The sequence below is a fragment of the Desmodus rotundus genome, chromosome 3 (assembly GCF_022682495.2).
Source record: "Desmodus rotundus isolate HL8 chromosome 3, HLdesRot8A.1, whole genome shotgun sequence".
Classification (NCBI taxonomy): Eukaryota; Metazoa; Chordata; class Mammalia; order Chiroptera; family Phyllostomidae; genus Desmodus; species Desmodus rotundus.
Genome location: NC_071389.1, coordinates 137,512,308 through 137,536,381, shown reverse-complemented (window position 1 = coordinate 137,536,381; position 24,074 = coordinate 137,512,308). Strand labels below are relative to the sequence as shown.

Genomic DNA, 24,074 nt, shown 5'->3' with positions numbered 1-24,074 from the left:
GAAGAAAAAGGAAACTACTATTTACTGAGGGTTTCCTATATGCCTGTTATTGTAAAGGCACATAGGTAAACTAGCTGTCTGGATGAATCCATTATTACATATTAGTATCTGAGTTCTCAGAGGACCTAGGCCTCTTGCTGGGAAAGGAAATAAACTTGACTTTCTGGGATGTATGAAGCCCTACCTTGAGAGCAGTGGCAGAGTCTCATGCTTTCAACAACATCCTTTTGATCTTCTGCTTTAAGCACACCTATATGAAAGCTCCTTATTTTGTAGAAAACCAGAACGTAATGGGGTGGTTCCGATGATGTTATTGATAATGTAATTAGACAAATGGTACATTTTGGTAGCTTCAGGAAATTAGAGGACCATTTAATAAGTACTTGAATTAACACTGAATGCTGTGAGAGTTCATGCTCTCAAGAAGCACATGCTACAGTTGGGGAAGTCAAGACATTTGTATGTAAAATATTAAATAATAGTCTATAATGCTAATACATAGGTTAAAGGTATGTTGAATCATATGGACAGACTTAGAGCTTGGAGAGAAAAGCACAGTAAGCTGCATTGATACAGGAAAGCTTCAAGAAGGAGGTAGGAATGAGTTTAACAAGGAACCTACTGTGTGCCTACCATATATATTATATCATGCTAGATACTATAGTTGTGTGGTAGAAGAGATCGTTCTCTTTTATGCCATCTCTGTGTAGTATACCTACTGCTGTGGTATTACTGCATTTATTTACTGTATGTCTTCATTGCTTTTGTATCCTCAGTTCTCAACATGGCAGACGCTCAGTAAATGTTTGTTGAGTTGTGAGGAAGATACAGTTCCTACATGTAATGTAGTAGGATAAGTACATGTTACATTACAACGAAGTAGAGGAAGAGGTACAAAATTCAGTGGATATTTCATAGTCAGGAGTAATCATATCTTGGAGAATGATCAGGAAAGGATTTACAGTTGGGGTCATTTTTGACATTGACTATTTGTGAAACAGTGGGTAAGGTTATTTCAGTAGTGTGAACAACATCCATGGAATGGGATATACATGGTCCACACAAAAAATGCCCCTTTTTTATTACAAAATCATAAGCATGTAATTCTGTAACATAACAATATCACACGCAAGAACACCATATGACATTTTAGGTGAAATGTTCAAATTAAAACTATAAATTACTACACCCATAGTATTGCCCTACCAATCACACTCAAGCAGGCGTTACTTCTGCCAGACCCTATATTTGGGCATATTCTAATTTATTAAGGAAACCTATCCCACATTGGTTTCAGCTAAGAAGTATAGTCTTCACAATTCAAGATCTTTGCTACTTTCCAAGTTCAAGAACACAGCTATAGCATATAGTTTACCCCCAGAAAACAACTATTTTCTGATGAAGACTGTCACTTTATTAGACTATCTTATTTTATCTTTACCTTTAGGGACAACCTGTTCACTTTCTTGTCATATACCTGTTTCACTTTCCTGCCCCATCCTCAAGCTAATAGTTATGAGTATTTACTGAGTATCAGGTGCTATTTTAAGTATATTAAATGAATTAACTCATTCAATTTTCACAACAGACCACTGAGAGAATAAGGTACTTGCTCAAGGGTATATAGATAGTAAATAGTAGACCTTGGAATATATTACATTATAAGTATAACTTTGTGAACATGAATTGAGGATAGCAGTTTATTTGAGTTTATTTGAAACATGTATACTACATAGTGCTTACTGAATGTCATGACCCTAGAGGGCCATTTGTACGTAGTAGAAACTATGTTAATTCCACAGACTCCAAGAATCTACTGACTAAGGCATTACAATAGGATTTATTCATTTACTGTGTTATTTATTGAATGCCTACCATGAGTGAAGTATTATTCTGAGATTAAAAGGTACAGCAAATAACAAAGTTCCTGCTCTCATGGACTTTATATTTAAATGGAGAAAGACAGAATAAGCATGTAGACAACTAAGGAAATATGATTCTGGTCATAAGTACTAACAAAAATTAAGTCAGGTTAATATATGAGTGGATGGGGTTAATATTTTATGTAGAGCAGGCAAAGAGGCAATCTCTGAGGCGGTAATATTTGAGTGGAAACATGCATGTTGAAAAGGGGAAGTCCTTGGAAAGATCTGAGAGGGAACTTTTTAGGTGCAGACCATGGTAAATGCAAAAGTTCTTATTCATGAAAATGTAATGTGTTAAAGGAAGCTTGAGAGGGCCAGTGTAATGAACAGTGTCAGTAGAAGGTTAATGGAGTAGCAGGTGTCAGATCATAGGATCTTGTAAAGATTTGGTAAAAAATTTGTAGTCTAAGTGTAATGGAAAAGATTTCAAAATCAATTTCAGTTTTAAAAGATGACTTTGTTATGTAGAAAATGGACTGAGTAGAGGAAAAAGAACAAGTGATGAGAGGAGACAAGACTATTGTAGTAGTTCAAGCAATAAAAATAGAATGGTGTGGATGATTGGTGGAGGTGTTGAGAAGTGGTCAATTTGGAATATTTTGGTGATAGAGCTCATGATTTTTGTGGTGTGGGATGTGAAAGAAAGGGATCAAAGATTATTTCTAAGGTTTAAGACCTGTATTGCTTGGTGAATGGGTGCCACTAATCCATGTGGACACTTAGCTTGAGGAGGGTTACAAAGTATACATAGGAGTTTCACACATCTGTTTCACAGGTAGAGTGATGGCTGTCATAAAGATCAGCTGAATGCTGTCTAAGACTCTCAGCTAGTGCTAACATAGCAACTTCTTATAGTTGGTTATAAGTTATAGAGGATGTTGAAGCCAGTTAGTTCTGTTCTTGCTTCTTGTCTCATACATCTTGAGACCCAGAAGCAAGCCTACTCCTCCTCCAGTCATGTTACTTATCCTCATTTTCATATATCTTGCTGTTCTCTCAGACTGACTTGTTGATGCCTATTTATCCATCTGACTCCTCATCACCACCACCAAATACCTGGCTAGGTCTCCTGCATTATTTAATTCATGTATTATCTCCTCCAGGAAACATTTTCTTTTTTTTTTTTATCCTCACTTGATATGTTTATTGATTTGGGAGGAATGGAAGAAGGGGGATTAGGGGAGAGAGAAACATTGATCAGTTGCCTCTCCTACTCTCACTGATCAGGAATCCAACCTGCAACCTTCTGATATTTGGGATGGTGCTGCAACCAAGTGAGCCACCTGGCCACGATCAGGAAACATTTTCTGATCCACATATCCATTTTACTTTCACTGAATTAGTCTGAGTTAATGGTCTTTCATGTATACATCTAAGCATATCATACATATATTTATTGCATGTAAACACCTCGATTATAGCAGTTTTAATTTTTAAAATATTCTTTTGTATTTCTGTAGAATAAGAGAAGAGGAAATATTCTAGGTGGGGAGAAGGATGTGATAAAAGTTTCAGGGGCAGAGCTGGGGAGGGGATTGAGAAAAAAGATTGTGTCACATGTGGTATGTAAAGAATGTATATATTGGGGTGAGTATGTTAACTAAGATTAGAAGAATTAGGTGTCAATTGTATCTCAGTAAAGCTGGGGGAAAAAATGAAATGAAGATTAGAAGAATCTTTTTGGACTTGACAGAATTTTCAAGACTAAACTGTAATGGGATTTAATACTATAGAAGAGTGGTTCTCAACCCTGGCTGCACCTCTAGAAACACCTGGAGAGTTTTTAAAATCCCACTGTCTGTGAATTTCTCAGACCCAGACTAAGTCACAGTTTCTGAGCATGGGACCCAGACATTGAAGTTACCCAGTTGATGTAAAAGTTAGCAACTGCTCTATTTAAGAAGTAGAAAGTGATTGGTTGAAAAAAGAGATCGAAATAGGAGTCAAGAAATTGGGTCATTATTTTTATTCTTCATTATTTTTGGTCTTGGGCAAGTCACTTAGTGCCCAAGAGGTAGTTTTTCATCTATAACTTCGTTGGATGATCTCCAGCTATAACTTAGTTGAATGATGATCTCTGGAATTTCTTCTGTCTCTAAATTCTTTTGATTTTAATGAAGAAAATTGCATAATGAAATAATATTACAGGGAAGATTAATTGTCTAAATGAAAGACAGGTTGGAGGTAAGAAGATGGTTATTATCCTTTGTTAGTGTGGGTAGGACAAGTGCATTCCTAGGGGAAGTAGTTTCTTTGGGAATGGAGAGAATGGCACTGAGGCCCCCTTGCATCAATTAGGGATTTTCCTGCCTCCTTAAGACAGATTTCAGGAGACTTAAAGTATGAAATTCAAGGATTTGGTTGCTGTAATTGAATTTTTTCCTTGTAATTTGTATCCTATTATATTGTTTATCTTTAGCAAAATCTTGAATAAAAGCATGACGACGTGTCTTGCCATAATTATGTAAGAGGTGTTCTTTTAATCAGTTTGTGCAGTGAAAATAATTCATGCAAATATTTCTGAGATCATACACTTTTGGAGTTCTGAAAAATGATTAATAAAGAATTCATTCAGTTCATTCTTCGATTTTTTTTTAGCACTCTGCCAAATAAGTAGCTTTGTATTTAGAATATGTTCATATATGCTTCCTAATATTGTATTATTCTTTATTATCAATTTGTCAAAATGAAAGAAAAATTTGATTCAGAACAGTTTTGGAACCTTTCAAACTGCTTTTTAAAAGTTTTTGTTGTTTTTGTTGTTCATGCTTTTATCCCTGTTCTGTAAAAAGTGGTTAACTACTTTCTCCATAGGATTGTTACAAGGAAGACAGGAGATGAAGTAGCATAGTGTTGGACATGTGGTTATTAGGTTCTTGATAAATTTTAATTATACTGCCCTCCCAGTATAGAAGCTCATGTATACATATTTATATTTACCCCCGTAGTTTTTTTTATACCAAAAAAAATTTGTGAGCTGTTTTGTCCTTCTTTTTTTTTTTTAGCTTACATGTCTTTTTGGCGTAATTATTTTAGAGATGATATTTTTGTGGATTTTTTCTAATTATACTAGTAAAGGAGTGAATTTTCTTTCCCCTAGCCCTATCCAGTTATAATTTGACTCAAGTAACTCAAATTTAATGATTTGGTGTATTTTGTTTCCTAAAAGTAAATCTTTGTATATTCCTGTTCAGTGACATTAATTCTTTATGTTTTAAAGGAATTTGATTTTTAAGTTGAATATAACATTACTCAAGTATTCAAGGGTTGATGGTCCAGTTTGAAACTGATGCACTCCTTTCTGCTTTTGATTTTTTTGTACCTACCTAGTTTGAAATGCAACTCAGACATTTTTATTAGCTGTTTTTATTAAATTAACCATGTTGAAGGAAAAATAAAAGTAAATTCTAATCTTTGAGTTTATTTCATGGTCTTCTTCCACTCTCAGCACTGTAAATTTACTCATTTGCTAATCCCTAATTGACTACATAACCTTACCCATTCTTATTTCCTTCTCTAACGATTTTTTTGTTTTGCTAATGTTCAGATAATCTCCAATCTCTCAAATGTTTCTGAAGTTATAAATTTTCATAATACAGCATAGAATAATTTGTGAAGCCTAAGAGTACTAGATATTTGGAAAGTGCATGTTTATTTATTGTAAAGAAGATGTAAAGAGTGAAAAGGAAAGGAAAAGTAAAACTAGAGGAAAGAAAACTTAACAGGTATAGAGAGAGAAGGAGAAAGAAAATGGAGGGAAGTGAACAGGAGGTGAAGATTTTGAAAAAGTTAGAAAAGAAGTAAACATTCGAAAAACAAAAGCAAAAGGAAAAAAAACAATAGATAAGAGGTGTTAAAATTCACTAGGCACTCACAAGGGTGCTAATTTAATGCTATATTGGGCTTCCCAAAGGGCTGTAAGTTTTAGTCTTGTTTTTTTTTTCACCTAGGGGAAGTTAACTTCTCTGAGGCTCATACTCCTCATCTGTAAGATATAAACTTTGGGCTAAGTGATCTGACAGGTCCCTTCTGCCTCTAACATTGTGTATTTCTTGGTGGTTGGTCACTGTGAGAAAAACATTCCTGTGTGAAATTTGCAGCTATAACTGACTTCAGGACAACATGTGTTTGGGGAGAAGAATATAAGCTCTCCATAGGTGGAAGCCTTTTTTCTATCTTGTTCACTGCTATATCCCCAGTAGCTTGCATTGTGCTTAACACATAACAGGCACTCAGTAAATGTTTTTTGAGTGAGTGATGTGGTTCATTACCCAGAACATCTAGTGGTTATAGGGAAAAACTATGTGCTTGAAAGAAGGAAAAGACTGATTTCTTCTGAAGATATCTTATATAAATCAATTTTTAATCTTTTGTTCTTCCTTATTTTGTCCCAGATTCAGAGAAAGTGTCTGCAGCCAGTGGTATAATCATGATCACAAAACTTGTAGTGACCAGACATACATATAGTGACTAAACCAACATATGATCTAGACCAGTTCTCTTCCTGTGACTTACAGAAATGCAGAACCAAAGTTTGGGTCTTCATGGAACAAGAGTGAAAAAAAGAGTGCACATAGACTGTGCTGGCTATATTGAGTTGTGTTCATTGGCTTCACTCAATTGAGAAGCAAAGTTAGGCTACTATCTGAGTACTGAGGCCAGCAGGTTCCAGTGAAATCTTTGTAATCCACTGGTATCCTTACATTAGAAGGTGGTACATAGTTATATGTGAAGGTAAAATTTGCAAAGATACTTAACAGAAACATTCAGAACATTATATATACATTATATAAATATATGCACAAAACATACACATATATTCCAATTTTTTGAAGGTCCCAGTTTCCAGATATGCAGGTTGTTGTGAATTTTTTGATGTGAAATTAGACTAAAAGCAGGGACGGGGAAAGTCACTTTAAATTCCTAGCGCTGAAGTCATCTGCTCGCTCATTAGCTCTCACTCCATCTTATCACTTTGATTTAACCTGCAGTTTAGAGTAGCACATGGTTGACTGATGTGCCCTTCATAGCAAACAGAAACAGAAAACATCAAAAAGTGTGGGACAGAAAGATGGAGGCAAGGAGGCATTCATTCATAGGCAAATATAATGACAACATGTTACATCTGAACAGTCCTACTTTGAGGTATAAAAGAGGGGAAATAGACGTCTGGCTCATAAGATATCCATGGTAATTATTCTGAATCATTAAGAAAATAATAATTTATATTTTATATTAATAAAAGGTAGGAAGTACGTCATACATTTTTGAAATAAGTTTATCCCAATTGGTTAATTTTTTAATGTTTTTATATCTGAATAGTAAACCCTCAGTAGTCTTTAAAAATACACCTATTGAAACACATTTATCCTTGCATCTGACCCAAGGAGTACTACTAGAAAAATAGACGGTGATTATACTTGAAATTTTTTTTAATGTTTAAAATTTTTGTCTCATAGCTATATCAGATTGAGTTTTTAGTCATATTTTATGTTGTGTTTATAAAAACTATAATATTGAGGTATATCAATATGCATGTATAAATAGTGGTAAAGAGACTTTTTCTTAAATGCATTTTAACAGGATCATATAAAAAGTTAAACTTCAGCAGTATGGGATTAAATGTCTGTGTACTTCAGTTAAGATTTAAAACGAAAACACACAATTGCAAATTTCTTAGGCATATTTGTATAAATTGTTTTTATTGAAAATAAGTCACCTAATTTGTTACAGTCATTGACAGTTTATGGTAAAATAGAAATATGAAAAGAGCAATATGAAAGCAATCTCCACTTATAATACTAAACTTCAGATTAGAACATTATTTTTGTTAAAATCAGAATCCATTTGGAATGAATTGAATATATCTCTTTAAAATTTGCATATTACATGTTAGGTAATTTTTAAATGTTTTAAAATACCAACTCCAGAAGATGGATGACAATTTCATTCCTGATGGCAATGAATTTCCTTCTTCTGAATTTTTTTAATAGGTGCACTAGGCCTTCCAATGAGGGGGATGAGCAACAATACCCCTCAGTTAAATCGCAGCTTATCACAAGGCACTCAGTTACCGAGCCACGTCACGCCAACAACAGGGGTACCAACAATGTCACTTCACACGCCTCCTTCTCCAAGCAGGTATTTATTGATGGACCAGAATATTTCTTAAAATGTATCTTTGTAGAGTAAGCAAGCTTTTTAGTTTTTTCATAAGATAACTAAATGGTTCAGAGCCTTTCACTGAGGAAAAGTTGATACCCTCTGCTCATTTTATTTCATTGCAAATTGTTAAGTCTAGTGTAAGATGTTTTACTCTGCACCTAACATACTGGTTGTCAACTGGTGGGTATCAAAGGTTAACTGGCACGAGGGTGGGGTGGGGGGCTGGGGCTTATTTTATTCAGAAACCACCTCTCTTGTTCAAAGGAGGATGTGGAATTTAGAATCCTCCTATAAGTCTGATCTTTGCTCCCTCATCACACATCCATTGCTCTAGTGAGAATAAAGTAAAAACATTACATAGATGACTCATACTAGTATGAAGAAGGTAGAATGACATACATTTGGAATGAAATTATTCTGATATATGTGTGAAATACATTTGTATTACTTTCTGTCATAGTCACAGTAATAGTTCTTTCATCTTAGATATCGCCATATATTAGTTCCATTATAATTTGCTCTTTGTTGTTGGTTTTACTTTGGCTTTTATTTTTAAGAGCTAGAATGACTGGACAAAAGAATTAAATTAATAAAATCAGCAATGCAATTTGAAACTGTACTTGAAGTTCTAGGATTAGGCCAACTGATTTTTTAGACTTTTAATGAGTAATTGTAGAGAGCTTATTTAGCATAATGGACTTCTTTTTCAGGGGTATTTTGCCTATGAATCCTAGGAATATGATGAACCACTCCCAGGTTGGTCAGGGCATTGGAATTCCTAGCAGGACAAATAGCATGAGCAGTTCAGGGTTAGGTAGCCCCAACAGAAGCTCGCCAAGCATAATATGTATGCCAAAGCAGCAGCCTTCTCGACAGCCTTTTACTGTGAACAGGTAAGATGTTTATTGATACTGTGTATAATTGTCTTTCTCCATATTTTCAAATTTGCCTTTTCATTTTCAACATTCTGTTCTTGAGTTGTGGCTTCTGTCTCATAAGTGTGTTTCATTATATATTTATGACCAGAGATTCTCTTTTCTCTTAACACTTCACAACTTTAATCTCCCCAAACTAAAGACACATTCTTTTGAAAACCTGTTTGATTTTAGAAAGCACATTAAGGCTTTTTGTTGTTGCTGTTAGAAGAGGATTGTTTTTAGGTTGCCACCAGGTACATTTTTGTTGGTATCTTTTTTCTCTTATTAAATGAGGCTGGTCACCTGTGCATTAAGAATTCCAGACTTATGAATAGGACATGTTTGATTATTACTGCCTTACTTCATTTAGGCTTTAAGTACCTTTTTGACAAAGTTCAGTTTTGTACTTACTTTGGAGACTTACTGACCAAAGGCTTTTTAAGACTAACTCTTAGTATTTGAAAATTGTCGTGTCCTGAGATTTAAAACAAAAAGGTGAGCTCTTGTACCTATTCATACTTTTTTTGCACTATCCATTGCATATACTATTACACAAATAATAATAACAATATGAAGACCAGTTGTCCATTATATTAATATTTTTAGCTGTTTATATAATTTATATGGGAGTTATATCTATAATATAAAGCTTTTTTCTTGAAAAAGTAGCATCTAAGTTTGCCAATTTTTTAAAAATGGGGAATTCCGGGGGAAAAGAGGACCTTGATATAGTTGCTATCATTATATCCAGTTATATCACTTTTATCTGGTACTTGTAAAATCTGAATTAAAATAGGTTATTAGCACATTTTCTGTGTAATCTTCATCTCATAAGCTTCAATTCTTTTATTCAGACTTGAGAGCATTTCTTTTATAATTTTACTGCTCTTCTAATTTTTAAAAGTTATTATTTGTAAAAGATTATCAAAATTCTCATCTCCTTGATAGCTTCCTAATCATATAATACTTCTTGGGCTTTATCCATCTTTCTACATTCTTGTAGTATTGTTCATTGAATGTATATTTAAATTTTTGCCATATTTTTCATGTTTTAATTTTTTTAAAAATACTTTGTAAATTGTCAATGAAACTTGGTTCTGTAAAACCCTGCTTATTGCTACTGATAAATTGTATTTATTATAGCATGTTTTCATCTATTAGTACTTAACTCAGTGTTTGAGGATTCCTATATGTATCATCAGCAGTTCCAACATGGTATTAAACAAAAATTTCTATTGGCTTTCCTATTCATCTCTAAAGTTTTGTTGCACAGTTATATGTTTTATGAAAATATTGTTTAGTCATAGTTTTATAGATACAGGCAAAAAAACCCCAAACCTGTTATCTTCAAATATTTTAATCCTGCTCAGAACACTGATACACTTTTATCAGACTATTTCATGATAAAAATTTATACTTTCATTGTAGAATTGGCATTAATTCTTTTGAAATTCTTAATTACTTCTGGCCTTGCTTTAAGTTCAGTCTTATTTTTTCCCATGTTTATTAGGTATGTGCAAACATAGGCATTTGTAACTATTTACCAAGTAACCAATTGTACATTGAGGACACAACAGAAAGATTTTTTTCTTTTAAGTAGCTAAAAGATAAACTACATTTAGATAAGAAGGATGTGTTTTAGAACACTGGATTCAGTTAAAGAAAAGCACCATTTAATTCTGGTCAACTAAACATTTATTGAGTGCCTATTATATCCTGAACACTAAGGGCAGATGATGCAAAGTTGAATATGACATGGTCTCTGTTCATGAGAATTATCCGTTCTAAGTGGAAAACAGACTGTATGGAAAAAAGATCTTGGACAGTAACAATACTGTCCAAGATCTTTTGTATGGACAGTAACAATAGTATACTTTACCAGTTGTGGAAGAAAAATAAGTATTCAGGAACAATGGTCTTACACTAAACTGCATAGTTTTGAAGTTAGTTTTACCAGTATATCCAGTAAGTTGGCTTTCTAAGAACAGTAAACAGTACCTTAACCTCTGTTTTCCTCAAGGCTTATATGTAAATTCTTTGTTTTTTGTATTTTAATTTACCTGTGTAAGATGTTTGGTTCTCTGTTCATGGAAGGACTTAGGGAAATTTTTAAATACAATTAAAGACGTAAACTCAGAAAAACAAAATTAGTACTTGTTTTAAAACATATTGTTGTTTTATATGAGGAGATCAAAAGTATACACTTTTGTTTATCTTCACCTGAAAGTTAGTGTTCTTACTGTATATCTAAAATTATTTTCTATGTACCCAGTATGTCTGGATTTGGAATGAACAGGAATCAGGCATTTGGAATGAATAACTCCTTATCAAGTAACATTTTTAATGGAACAGGTAAGCTTATTCTGGAGCTAGTACCCTGTAAAAAATATGGTAGATCTTTGAAATATAAAGCAATTCAACATACTGGTCTTAAGGATTTTTTTTGTGTGTTATTTTGGTAGAATTTAGTGAGAATTTGACAGAAGTAGGATTTAATTCAATGAATAGTTAAGAGGTATTTACATATATTTTTCATTTGGCATGGTAATAGCATAATGTTATAACATCAGTACTACTTTCTTAATACCTGGGGGAGCCCAAACATTAACTTAGTCTGTGTTTATGCCCCGGAATCTTTTCTACTTCACAAGCTTTTCCTATCCTCAGTGCTGTCACCACAGTCTAAACTTAGATTGGGTGGTTTGGCATTCTGGCTAGAGAGATCCAGATTGAAGAACTCTGTAAAATTACATGGAGCACTTATAAAGTTTTTTCTTAATAATTTTAATAGTAATTTTGGCATTTAACCTTTATGAAATTTTTATTCAGTTTTCTGTGTAAAAATAAAAAATTAATGCTGTGGAAAACCAATTCTGATTTTGACAGCAAAGAATTCCTATAGTCTGTTGGTTTATTTCTCTCATCAATTGCTTTTGCCTAAACAGGAGGCTTTGTTGCTGTTTTGCTTCAGGTTTCACCCTCTTCCACCCTTGCCTCCTATGAAAGAAAATAAAGGACATTGTTACAGTCATAGGAGGCAAAGTGAATACAATTGTTGAGAGAGAAAAGTATGTAAAGGAAGTAAAAGGTGAAAGAATGATCAGTGAAATGGAGACTATGTGGAAGCATAGGAGACGATTTAGCAATGAAATGTCATTTGCGACTCTGGGCTTTTAATTTTTAAAAGTTATTGTGTGTTTAGTAACATGGATTGATCAAATGAGATGTTAAAATTTAAGTTTTAGCATTTGAAAGTTACAGTTTTGTGTTGAAGGTGTAAAAATAATATGAAGTACCATATCCCATTGTTTCTAAAATGTGCATTTTTCATATTTTGGTATCTCTGGAATCAGGCTGCATTTCATAGTTTAAGGTGACTTTTTAATGGACAATAAAGTAAACTGACAATACCAACTTATATTCTGAATTATGGATTTACACACTTCTATAAATTTTAGAATTATTTTTAAATTTCAGTTTTAACTAAGTTTATGTCACAATAGAAAAATCGTTTCTAAGTCTTTTCCTAAAAATATAAATTTTGGGGCTTATTAACAGTTTGTCTTTTTCTTTTTCTTAGTAAAAACTATCCTCAAATAACACATGGGAATTTAAATTTCATCTCTGAGAACCAGAAAATGTGTTTTAAAAGTTAATATATGTATTCGGAGTTTGTAGTTAATATGTATCTAATAATTGAAAATAGATTACCGTGTAGATTGAAACTGTAACTTGTTAATTTCTATTATCTTACCAAAATTTAAAATTCATAAACTGTAATTTCTTTAAAAACGATGGGTATAAATGACTTTATCTTTCATAACTTTAAATTCTAACTTGGAATGTTAATAGAGTGTATTGTTTTTCTATCAACAAAGCAGTCTTGAGATAATAGGTTTTTTCTGAGAATCTTCTAATTATGAACCTTGGAGAAAAAAATTGTTTTTCTATCAACAAAGTAATCTGGAGATAATAGGGATTATTTTTTCCTGAGAATTCTAATTATGAAACTCGGAGAAAAATTGAAATTAACTGGAAAAAAGGCAAAATAAAGTAAAATTGATCGTGAAAACTATATGAAAGATTTTAAAAAACTATAGTGTGGGCTAAAACTAATGTAGAAAATAAAATTCTTTAAAAATTAGGAATACAAGATTGTAAGAATTACAGAATAATAAAAGTTAAGAAACCAAAAGGATGATTAAAATAGGCAAAGAATAATTGTTGGGTAAATTTTAATTTGTAAAAAGAAGCAATGATTTTTTAAAAATTTAAAATGAACAAAAATAAATTTTATTCAATTAATATATATTTATTGAGCGCCTACTGTGTAACAGGTAATATAAATTCTTGGTCTTTATATTATATTCCCGTGCTTCTCAGGCATTCAACAAACAGACATGGGAGCCCTATTTACACCCTACCCTGCTTATACCCCAACTACAAAACACCCACGCACGCACACATGCATACACAGGTGTGTCTGGGACCGATAGACCACAGGATGGAAGTCCTTAGGGCTTCTGTTTCCACTGCCTGTGCCTCAAATACAATTCTGATCCTTTGCAGGAGGCACTGTCATTTTCACACCTGTGAGGCTCCAAGCATTTCAGGTATAAGCTCTGCTTTTGAATATAATGAAAAGAGTAATTAATCATAACACTCTTTCTCTTGCTAGCTAATAAGTTTTAACTTTAGAGTACCATCTTTCACAGGGAAAATAATGTACCACCTTACTCCTCTCTACCTTCAGTCTCTAAAATTGGAATTTTTATTGTGTCAGTTATATTTGGCTTTGCTGAATTGTTTATGAAATTATTTTATGTGAAGTCAGTGCACAAGTATTTATTGTGTACCTACATATACCTAGTACAGTGCTGTGCATTATTTAGGAAGAACCCACTATCATCTCAAATTATATTATGGTTGGTCTTTAATAATCTATTTTAAATGTTTGTTGAATCAATAACTAGTTTTCCCTCTTATTATTTAGATGGAAGTGAAAATGTGACAGGATTGGACCTTTCAGATTTTCCAGCATTAGCAGACCGAAACAGAAGGGAAGGAAGTGGTAACCCAACTCCATTAATAAACCCGTTGGCTGGAAGAGCTCCTTATGGTAACTAAGCTTTTTAATGATGGCCAATGGAAACTTTCCATTGCATACACATTACACATATACATGTGCATGCACGTTTACCTAATCAGAGTAATTTGTCAGAGTTGATATACCCAAAGTGCTTTTTCCTCCCAGAATACTGTAATAGCAGAGTTAAAAGGGAAAACTTAGTTTGTACAGAAACCCCAAAAGGAAGTCCTCATCAGTATTCAGGAGTTATTTTCTTCTGGTAGTTCTACCTTAATATACCTTAGTAATTATTTTATGATCTGCTTCTTATTAATTCATCACACATTTTTTAAAAGAAAACATTCCTAGTGATTAATAATGATTGACCATACAGTAAAGATTTTTCCTGAGTTTCTTAACCTCCACATTATTGACATGTGGGTCAGATAATTCCTTGTAAATGAGGGGCTGTCCTATAGAATACTTATATTCTATAGGGGCATTATAGAATAGTTAGCAACATCCCTGGCCTCTGCCTACTGCATGCCAGTAGCAGCCCCTACCTCCTACCCTTTCCCCATTGTGACAACCACAGATGTGTCCATAATTGATAAGTGTGTGGGAGAAAAAATTGCCTCATGTTGAGAACCACTGCTCATGGGTCATATATAGTTTATTCAGACTCTTGGTCACCATCAAAGTACCCCATTTTACTGTTTCTAGTAAGAATTTTTTTGACTAATAGTGGTTAAATTTAAAGAAGAGAAGGCTTGAAATCTGTGCAGTAACAATTTAGACATGAAAATTATGTGACTGCAGACTAGCCATAGTCTCCTTATCTTTTACACATAGTTTTCCTTTTGGGAGAACCTGGTAGAGACCAGCAGCAGATAACAATGAACTTGAATCAGTTCATCACTGTTCGAACTTTTTACCATTTTCAACCTAGAAGGATTTCCATGCCTTCTAGAATGAGTACAAATAACAATATATGAAGAAGGGAAAATTTTATTGTTCATATTCTAAAGTTTCCAAATCACTCTTCCAAAAATAACCAAAAATGATCTGCCTTGGAAGTTAAGTACCTAGCTACTTGATTCTCAGTTCAGACTCTAATGTGTTTAACCTTTCCTCATAGGTCCATTTTTTCATCCCTTTAATCATTCCCGTTGCTCTCCTTGGACCATCTCTAGTTTCTCCATATTGTCCTTGAATTGTGGAGTCCCAAACTGGATATTGTTCTCCAGTAAGGGCCTGACTAATGCCAAGTATAGTGGGAGGATTATTTCCCAGTTCTTGCATGTTTTGCATCTATTACATGGAGTCCAAGAAAATCTGAAATAATATGGAGTTGTTTAATAATTGATTGCAATTTGATCACTCTGTAAGTCACTTTCAGGTAGAATACTGACATGTTCTTTGAAATTTTATTTTGTTCATTTGTATTTGACCGTTAACTGGTATTTATAATAGCTAGTCAAGTATTTAAATTAAGTTTTTAAACCAAAAATGTTAATAATTACTACCAATATCAAATTATGTTTTAAGCGTCTATATAAGACATTAAATTACAATGACAGGATTACCACTTATTTTCCTTTATTTTATATATTGACTTATTAATCAGTATATAAAAATTTAGTTCCTGAATACTAATATTTTGAAGTATGCTTTCAGGGAAAAATAAAAATCCTTTCAGTATATTATTATAAGGCAAGTTAACTTTATAATTTTTAGCAGAATATCCTAAATATCAATTGCAATTCTCCGGATTATTTTCATTACATAGTTGGAATGGTAACAAAACCAGCAAATGAGCAATCCCAGGACTTCTCAATACACAATGAAGATTTTCCAGCATTACCTGGTTCCAGCTATAAAGATCCAACATCAAGTAATGATGACAGTAAATCTGTAAGTAACTGAGTATTATATATGTGAGTGATGTAGTTTTCCCTTTCAGATTTCTCTTATATTAACAGTTTTATAGACTATGTTAAGGATTTACTAAATAATATTACAAAATTGTTTTTCTTGAATATCTGTAATCTAACTTCTGAAGAATGTGGAAACCTTTATAACTTAGAAGATAGCCTATTTTTTTCCTATTTCATATAGGTTTGCAAATTTCTGTTGAACTTCTCAGAGTTAATTTAGACTTTTATTGTAGTCCCTGTCAGCTGGATCCCATGAAGTTTGATATTATAGCCTTCTAAGGAGCTGTGTTTTTCTTGAGTAAGTTTTCTCCTTGAAGAATCTTTATACACATTTTTATTCCTGTGTTGATTCAGCCAACTCAGCTTCCTCTTTCTGACTTGACAAATACATTTATTTCTTCCACATTTCGTTGAAAATAGCTTTTTTTGTGATGGGAGTTTTTATATTAAAATAATTGATGAAGAATATTGGGTAAGAATTTAAATAAATACCAGTTTTAAAAGTGCATATGTTATAACTTATCTTGGAGATTTTCATGGTTATATTTTAGGTACTTAGTTTTACTTATAAATGAAAGTATTGAAGAGTTATAATTTCAAGTGTATCTGAAAACATAAAGTCCTGAGATAGTTAATATTTTTTTATCTGTGACTGAAAATGAGATAAATGAGGATATTTTTTCATACATTCCTTGCCCTTTAAATGTTCAAATGTATATAACACAGGATTTATTTGTATACCATGGGACAATTGTAGAAATAAAAAATTTCACATAGAACTTGAAAAACAGGTAATAATTTACTACCAATTTTAGTATAATAAAGAATGAACAGAAAGGTATTAATATGTGAATTTGAAATTTTTACACTTAACAAATTTTAATGTTACATTTGCTTTTTTTTTTTTTTTTATGTTAGAATTTGAATACGTCTGGCAAAACAACTTCAAGTACAGATGGACCCAAATTCCCTGGAGATAAAAGTTCAACAACACAAAATAATAACCAGCAGAAAAAAGGGATCCAGGTGTTACCTGATGGTGGGACTCCATAAAATATTGCAATGATATTATAGAATTCATTTTCTTTACTTTTTCATCAAAAATAAAAATGACTATGTCCTTCTTATCCAGGTCGGGTTACTAACATTCCTCAAGGGATGGTAACGGACCAATTTGGAATGATTGGCCTGTTAACATTTATCAGGGCAGCAGAGACAGACCCAGGAATGGTACATCTTGCATTAGGAAGTGACTTAACAACATTAGGCCTCAATTTGAACTCTCCTGAGTAAGTTTTTTTTCTTTCCTTTCACATTTATACATAAAACCGCCCTACACGTTTTCAGTTTTTAATTTCATGTCATCACATTTTGTCACCTACTGCCACTGATTATTGCTGTTATCTACTCACTCGGGTCATTCCCTCATATTAGCTCCTGTATCACTGTCACTTTACAATATTATTCCACTTATAACTTGGCAATACATATATGAAATCTCGGTTCCTTGAATTCTTCCAAATCCTTCCAAATCCTGAAATCTCGGTTCCTTGAATTCTTCTACTCCAGAAATCTTACCCTCAACTATACCTCATCTACTCCCCTCTTTAGTCATCCTTTTGATTTTGCCATTACTGATGACTAGTTTCTCTGTAATTTTAAGTCTGTGCTCCATTGCCGCTTTCTGTTTTCTCTCTCTCTTCCTCTAGCACTGGCTCCTGTAATCATTTGACTTTATTGGGACTTCGAATCCATTCTTTTACCTTTTTGTTGTTCCTCAATATCCCTGTCCGTTTTTCCCTGCAATGAACTAACTTTTTATCCAGTTAAATTCTATAGTCAGCCATACTGCTCATCTACATAAACCCTTGACTGCTTTGACCCTCTCCTGCTTTATCATGCTTGCATGGCAAAATCTACAACCCTGGTTATATCTCCGCCTATTCTATTTTTTTGACTTGTGCTACTGAGCCTGGCTAAAGAAAAACACACAATTTCATTGCCTGGTTACACTTTAAATTTATGGCCAGAAACCTCAAAAGTAGGACCTTAATTCTGCCAGTCATTATCATAACTGTCATGCCTAGTCCTTCTATTCTTTTTTCTCTCCTATTCTGCACTTACCTATTCAAACCCTGATACCTTGTGCCCTGTCCTTACTTTCAGATGATGACCTTGTTTTTTCTTTTTTGTTTCTGCTTTATTAAGAAATACGGAAGTAATCAGAAGAGAATGTCAGCATGGTCCTCTCACAAAATCTTAACTATTTACTACCGTCTATATCCCCTTTATTCTTATTTTCCACACATTGTAATTGATGAATTCTCCCAGAATTTTTTGCACTTTGTTGGATTGTTTCTATCAGCATACAAATATGCTATTACTTCTTTCATGTTACTTTTCTTGATACTTTTTCTTGATCTGATTAATGCTCCCTCCCACCCCCCACCCCCAATTTTTATATTCTCCTTTGAAGCAAAATTCTTCAGAAGAGTCATCTCTGTAAATCCCATTTGTCTTTCTGTATTCTCTGTTAGAACCTTTTCCGTTAGGATTTTGTCCCCAGTACACTAAAACTACTCTCATTAAGGTCATCAAATGACCACTATGTTATTAAATTCAGTGATCGATTCTAGGAACTTACCCTTTTTGTCCTATCAGCAACATATGATATTGTGGAGTCATCGCTGCATTGCTTCTCACTACTTTTAACTGCTACCACCCTGGTTTGAATCACCATCCTCTCTTGCTTGGAATACTCACTCTATTAGCTAGTCATTAGGCATCTCTCATTCTCCCTGTGTCCTTCTTCTTCCCATAGCAGCCAGGACAATTTCGTTTTGATTAAGTTGACCTTCTGCTCAATACTCAGTGAGGGTTTAGTTTCATTATGATTAAAAACCCAAAATCTTGACAGGCCTGACTTGTGTCTCTAACAGCTTCTTCCTTTGTTCACTCTATCCCAGCTTCACCCGCCTTCTTGCCGTACCTCAGACATGTCAGTCATATCACTGCTTTGGTGACTCCACCAGTTTGCTTAGATTAGAATAGATAAATAATACGGTTAATTACCTTACATTCTTTAAATTTTTGTCAAATCTGACCTTGTGAGACCTAACCTGACTACCCTATTTAATTATGCAACGAATCTCCCCTCCCTACCCCTCCTCTAGAGTGGAATATTATTTATTATGCAAATTGTTTTTGTCTGCCTCCACCAATCCATGATCCCAAACCAGAAAATAAGTTTCATTTTGTCAGTGATCTTTGCTTTGTTCACTGATGGATCCCAAGCACCTATAATGGTTCCAGGCATATAATAAGCACTCAGCAAATATTTGATGAATTTGAACTTTTGCTTTTAATAATTACTAATTTTTTCTGGCAATATAAATGGGAAAGTACTTTTACTTGGGGGCAAAGTATTAATGAAATCGATGCATAGATACAGAGATTTATAGGTATCTGTATATATATAGGGGTGGACAAAAGTAGGTTTACAATTCATATGGAAAAAGACATGAAGGTTATTGTTACTACAATAGCTTTATTCACTCAAAAGAATGTCACAATACAACTGTAAACCTACTTTTCCCTACTTTGTGTATATTGTATAAAACTTGGGTTTAGTTTGCTGTGTATATAAATCATAGTAAACCCAAGAAAGGAAATTAGAAGTAAAAAGTTACTATTTTTGAAGTTACTGTTTTTCCTGATATCCTAAACTAAAATTAGAAATCTTTTTTTCTACCCTGGACTTCAGAGTGTTTTTTTTCCCCCCCTTTATTCAGAAATCTCTACCCCAAATTTGCATCACCCTGGGCATCTTCACCTTGTCGACCTCAAGACATAGGTAGGAGACTATATTTGTGTTCAGACCTTTAAAAAATACATTTGTAACTGAGAATCAGTTAATAAGGCTTTTTTTATTTTATTATCTAGACTTCCATGTTCCATCTGAGTACTTAACGAACATTCACATTAGGGATAAGGTGAGTGTAGTTTATTATTCTACTCAGTCAGCATGAATTTATTTTTCAGGCACTGTTTTTCAGTTTAGACAGTATAATATTTTGAAATAATTAGCAGTGGTCTCAGGGGTATGCTTTTGTAATTTATTCAGTTATATATAACAATTTTATTTCCATATTTAGTACTCTCAATGTTTTGATGAGATGCTAGTCTATATTTTCTAAATATTTTTAAAAGAAAACAATGTTAGGACTGGTAAAATATTTCTTATAGTTATTAATAACAGGGTACAACCATAACCACAGTTGATGGGAATAAACTAACTTGGAAAAGTTAATAAATGAAAGATTTTTCTTTACAAATATTACAGATACAGTGTTTTTAATGGAACCATGTGTTACAATATTTAAAAACTGTTTATGACTTTTGGCTTTCTTCTGTATTCTTTTTCTGTTTTTGAATATCTAAAATTCTAGTTATAAAGTAACTGTTAACAGATTGCAGCTTTAATATTCATTTTTTTCTAATCAAAGAAATAAAGTGGTAAACGCTTACTTTAGGGAAGATAAGTAAGACTATATTTTTGTTAGAAATGCTATCTAGATTTTGGCCTTGTGAAAGGATTTATTAAAATTATATATTTGTGTTATTCATATGTGTGTAAATGTCTAACTGACAATGTTCTGCATCTGTACCATGTAGTTGGGTAGTCAAATCGATGGTGATGTAGATCAGCAATTAAAGATGTATTTCTCAATGTGTCGTAACTTTAATAGGCGAAAGATGAGTATGAGATGGAGCCAACTTTTTATTTTGGGGTCATGTGATTTGCTGCCACTTCCACTATAGATAGGGCTCTTCTGCTCCAAATACATAAGTGTTCCAGAACCACTCCTAATGCCATTTTAAGAAATAGTAATTTAAGAGGACTTGACACATTTAGTACTGCTACCTGAATGGAGATAGTATGAATGGAGAGAAAAATTATATTCAGAGAATGTGAAACAGTTAAACATTTAAATACAGGATTAAGTAAAGATATAAAAGTATTTACATTTTGGTGAGAACTTAATGTATTTAATATATTAATGTGAGAATTTGAGACTATTGAACTCACTTATGCTTTATAATTTGACAAGTAATTATCATGCTTCTACTTTGTGGAGGGACATGTAAAACGGTCATTTTTAGTCATCCATTTAAACAAAATAAAGAGCAATCTGTTTATGATTTTTATACTTATTAACATGCATGATTTGCTAAAATATGTAACCAACTGATTGTGAATCACTGTCAGATATAGAGTCAGTAACATTTCCTATAAGTCTATGTATCAGACATTACAAAGTGTGTTCATTTACAGTCACTAATTTAATTTCATTTTCATTCTCAGTAACCCTTATAATTGAAGTTTAGAGGCATAAATAACTTAGACATGATATATTAGTAAGTAATGGAACTGGCCCTGGAATATAAGTCCTGCATCTCTGAGCACAGTGTTTTACTATCACTCTCATACTGGGTAATAAATACTTCAAGTAAGATGTTGTGCATTTGAACTTGCTTGGAAGTTTTATTTAGCTTTTTTTCCTATTATCACATAAAATAGGTATACCAGAAAAAATGGTTAAATAACTTTAGTCATTTAAATGATAAAATTAACCTAAGTGATGAAATTCCCCTTTAGAATTTTATAATCCTGTAATAGCAGTTACCTGCTACAAAGTTTCTGTTTCTCTTTCTATTTTTACTTTAGTGGTAGCAATTATATGTTAGCATTTTCAGACTTGTTTTACATTTCAGAATAATTCATTTCTCTTTTCCAGCTGGCTGCAATAAAACTTGGCCGATATGGAGAAGACCTTCTCTTCTATCTTTATTACATGAATGGAGGAGATGTATTACAACTCTTAGCTGCAGTAGAGCTGTATGTTCAAAGTATTTTTAAACACTTTTGTATTATAGTGGATCTTGTTTATTCTGAAAGCTGCTTTCTTTAAAAAAAATGACAATGGCTATAGTATTTGTCTTTTATTTTTAAAGTGGAAATATCGAGAAATTTAAGTTGTTTATTTTAGTAAAATAAAGTTCATTTAGATTTAAACCTTAGATAACCATGGCTTCATAATCACCATGTACATAAAAGAAGAATTTTAAACTTAACCTTAAGTTTGTAAGAAGACGGCAGAATCAACTTGAATCATGGATTTGGTGAATCTAATTTTTATGAATGTCAAGTATAAGACATGATTCATAACTATGGCTTATCTTGCTCCTTGTGGAACCACATATGCTAATGACAGTGAATTTCATCATTTAATGAACATCTCTTAATTATTATATGGGTAGTTCATTGTATATATAAGTCCATATTCGTTCACAGGACCCTGCTGGCCAATTTAAATTAGTGTTTAGAAGTTGGTTCATTGGATGTGTTTTTCCTGAGCATTTCTGTTTTTACCTGATGTCCTAAGAATAAAAAGTTTGTGTCTTTTCTCATATGTCCAGTTGGTAACATACTTTATTATCAATAGACTATTCTACTAATTACGTTTAGTATAGAGTTAATTGCTAAAAATTTCTGGTGTTAATGATTAGGAGATCTTTCTACATATTTAAGTATTTTTATAGTATTCCTTATACCATTTCTATAACAGGTGTTGGATCAGACACTCAAATATTAAAATTCTCTGTGTTGATAATAAGTTGTTTTTTATTTTTCAATTGAGAATTTGTTTTTTCTCATGTTATTTTCACAATTTTGTAAGAAGGTAATTGCTACCTATTAAATTTATTTACAGTAAATTTATTCATTCATCCATCTATCCATCCTTCACTGGCAGTTTTTTCTCAGACCTTACTTATATCTAAAAATTACCTCATGGTATTTATTGGTAGTAAGGTATTTGTTTACATGGAGGTTTTATGTGATTTAAATAGTGAATTCAAATAGACATTGTATTTAGTTCAGTACAAAGTAATGCAAGTAGTTGGGGGTTTGTTTGTTTTAATAGATATCTCAATTTTTATTGATTAAGAAGAACAAGAAAAGAGTGAAGTTTCTGGAACACAATGTACCTTTATTTGGTCTCCCTACATTTTTACCACTTCATCGGTCATAGAGCTTTTAAGATCTCATTCTGTTTGCATAAAAAATGTCTTAAGTAAAGGGGTGTGTATTAATTAAAGTGTGTTTTGGACAAATAAATTATTTTCCTATATTTATTTCACTAGGGTTGTATTTAATAACAATAAAGTCAGGATGAAGAAGCATTTATATCCATGTATTTTATGTGTAATTACTTTCTGAGAAAAGTTTTATAGAATGTGAAGGCGCAGGAAGAAATTAATTTGTCTTTTTCTCTTAAAAATTGAAGTTTTAACCGTGATTGGAGATACCACAAAGAAGAACGAGTATGGATTACCAGGGCACCAGGCATGGAGCCAACAATGAAAACCAATACATATGAGAGGGGAACATATTACTTCTTTGACTGTCTTAACTGGAGGAAAGTAGCTAAGGTATATTTTTTTCCGTGTGCAAATGTGTAAATGTATAAATCTAGATTTTAAAAAGAAGTGACTTCTTTAACTCTTTATGTACCAATGCATTCAATCAAATAATGTGCCATATATTTGCTCAGTCTTTTGTCTCTACCTCCTTTGCTTAATTTGACTCTAGGAGAGTATGCAGAAACAGTTCATTGTACCCTCACAAAAATGATTGACTTGGAAAGAAATTTTCTAATCTTTCAAAAGCTTTGGTAACATTTCAAATATTTTTGTTTCTACTCAATTGTAAAATAAAGATACCCATGTACAATCCCAGACATGTATTCTTACATTATTATTACTTTTAATTAAGCAAGTATGAGATTTTCCTAAAAGCAGTATATAAACAGATATAGGCTATTTTTAATTTTATTTTTATTTTCACATTTGGTGAATGAATATATTACTTTTTAATTGAATTTATTGGTGTAATATTGGTTAATAAAATTATGTAGGTTTTAGGGGTATAATTCTATAATACATCATCTTATATATTCTGTGTTTGCAGATTAATAGGCTTTTTAAAACACTTGCACTA

General features: G+C 32.6%; 1 protein-coding gene across 5 annotated transcripts in view; it reads left to right on the top strand.

Annotated features, from left to right (window-relative positions):
• CNOT2 (CCR4-NOT transcription complex subunit 2) overlaps positions 1-24,074 on the top strand; it is a 108,876-nt gene that overhangs the window by 77,947 nt on the left and 6,855 nt on the right. For 4 of the 5 annotated variants that reach the window (XM_024576378.3, XM_024576379.3, XM_045184687.3 and 1 more), the window contains 11 exons: positions 7,919-8,066; positions 8,801-8,983; positions 11,280-11,359; positions 14,001-14,126; positions 15,865-15,989; positions 16,931-17,051; positions 17,145-17,301; positions 19,804-19,865; positions 19,955-20,004; positions 21,811-21,911; positions 23,362-23,506. In XM_024576378.3, the coding sequence (XP_024432146.1) occupies positions 7,919-8,066; positions 8,801-8,983; positions 11,280-11,359; positions 14,001-14,126; positions 15,865-15,989; positions 16,931-17,051; positions 17,145-17,301; positions 19,804-19,865; positions 19,955-20,004; positions 21,811-21,911; positions 23,362-23,506 (1,298 nt within the window). The remainder of the gene's footprint in view (positions 1-7,918; positions 8,067-8,800; positions 8,984-11,279; positions 11,360-14,000; positions 14,127-15,864; positions 15,990-16,930; positions 17,052-17,144; positions 17,302-19,803; positions 19,866-19,954; positions 20,005-21,810; positions 21,912-23,361; positions 23,507-24,074) is intronic. The other variant, XM_053921141.2, reaches the window with a different exon arrangement.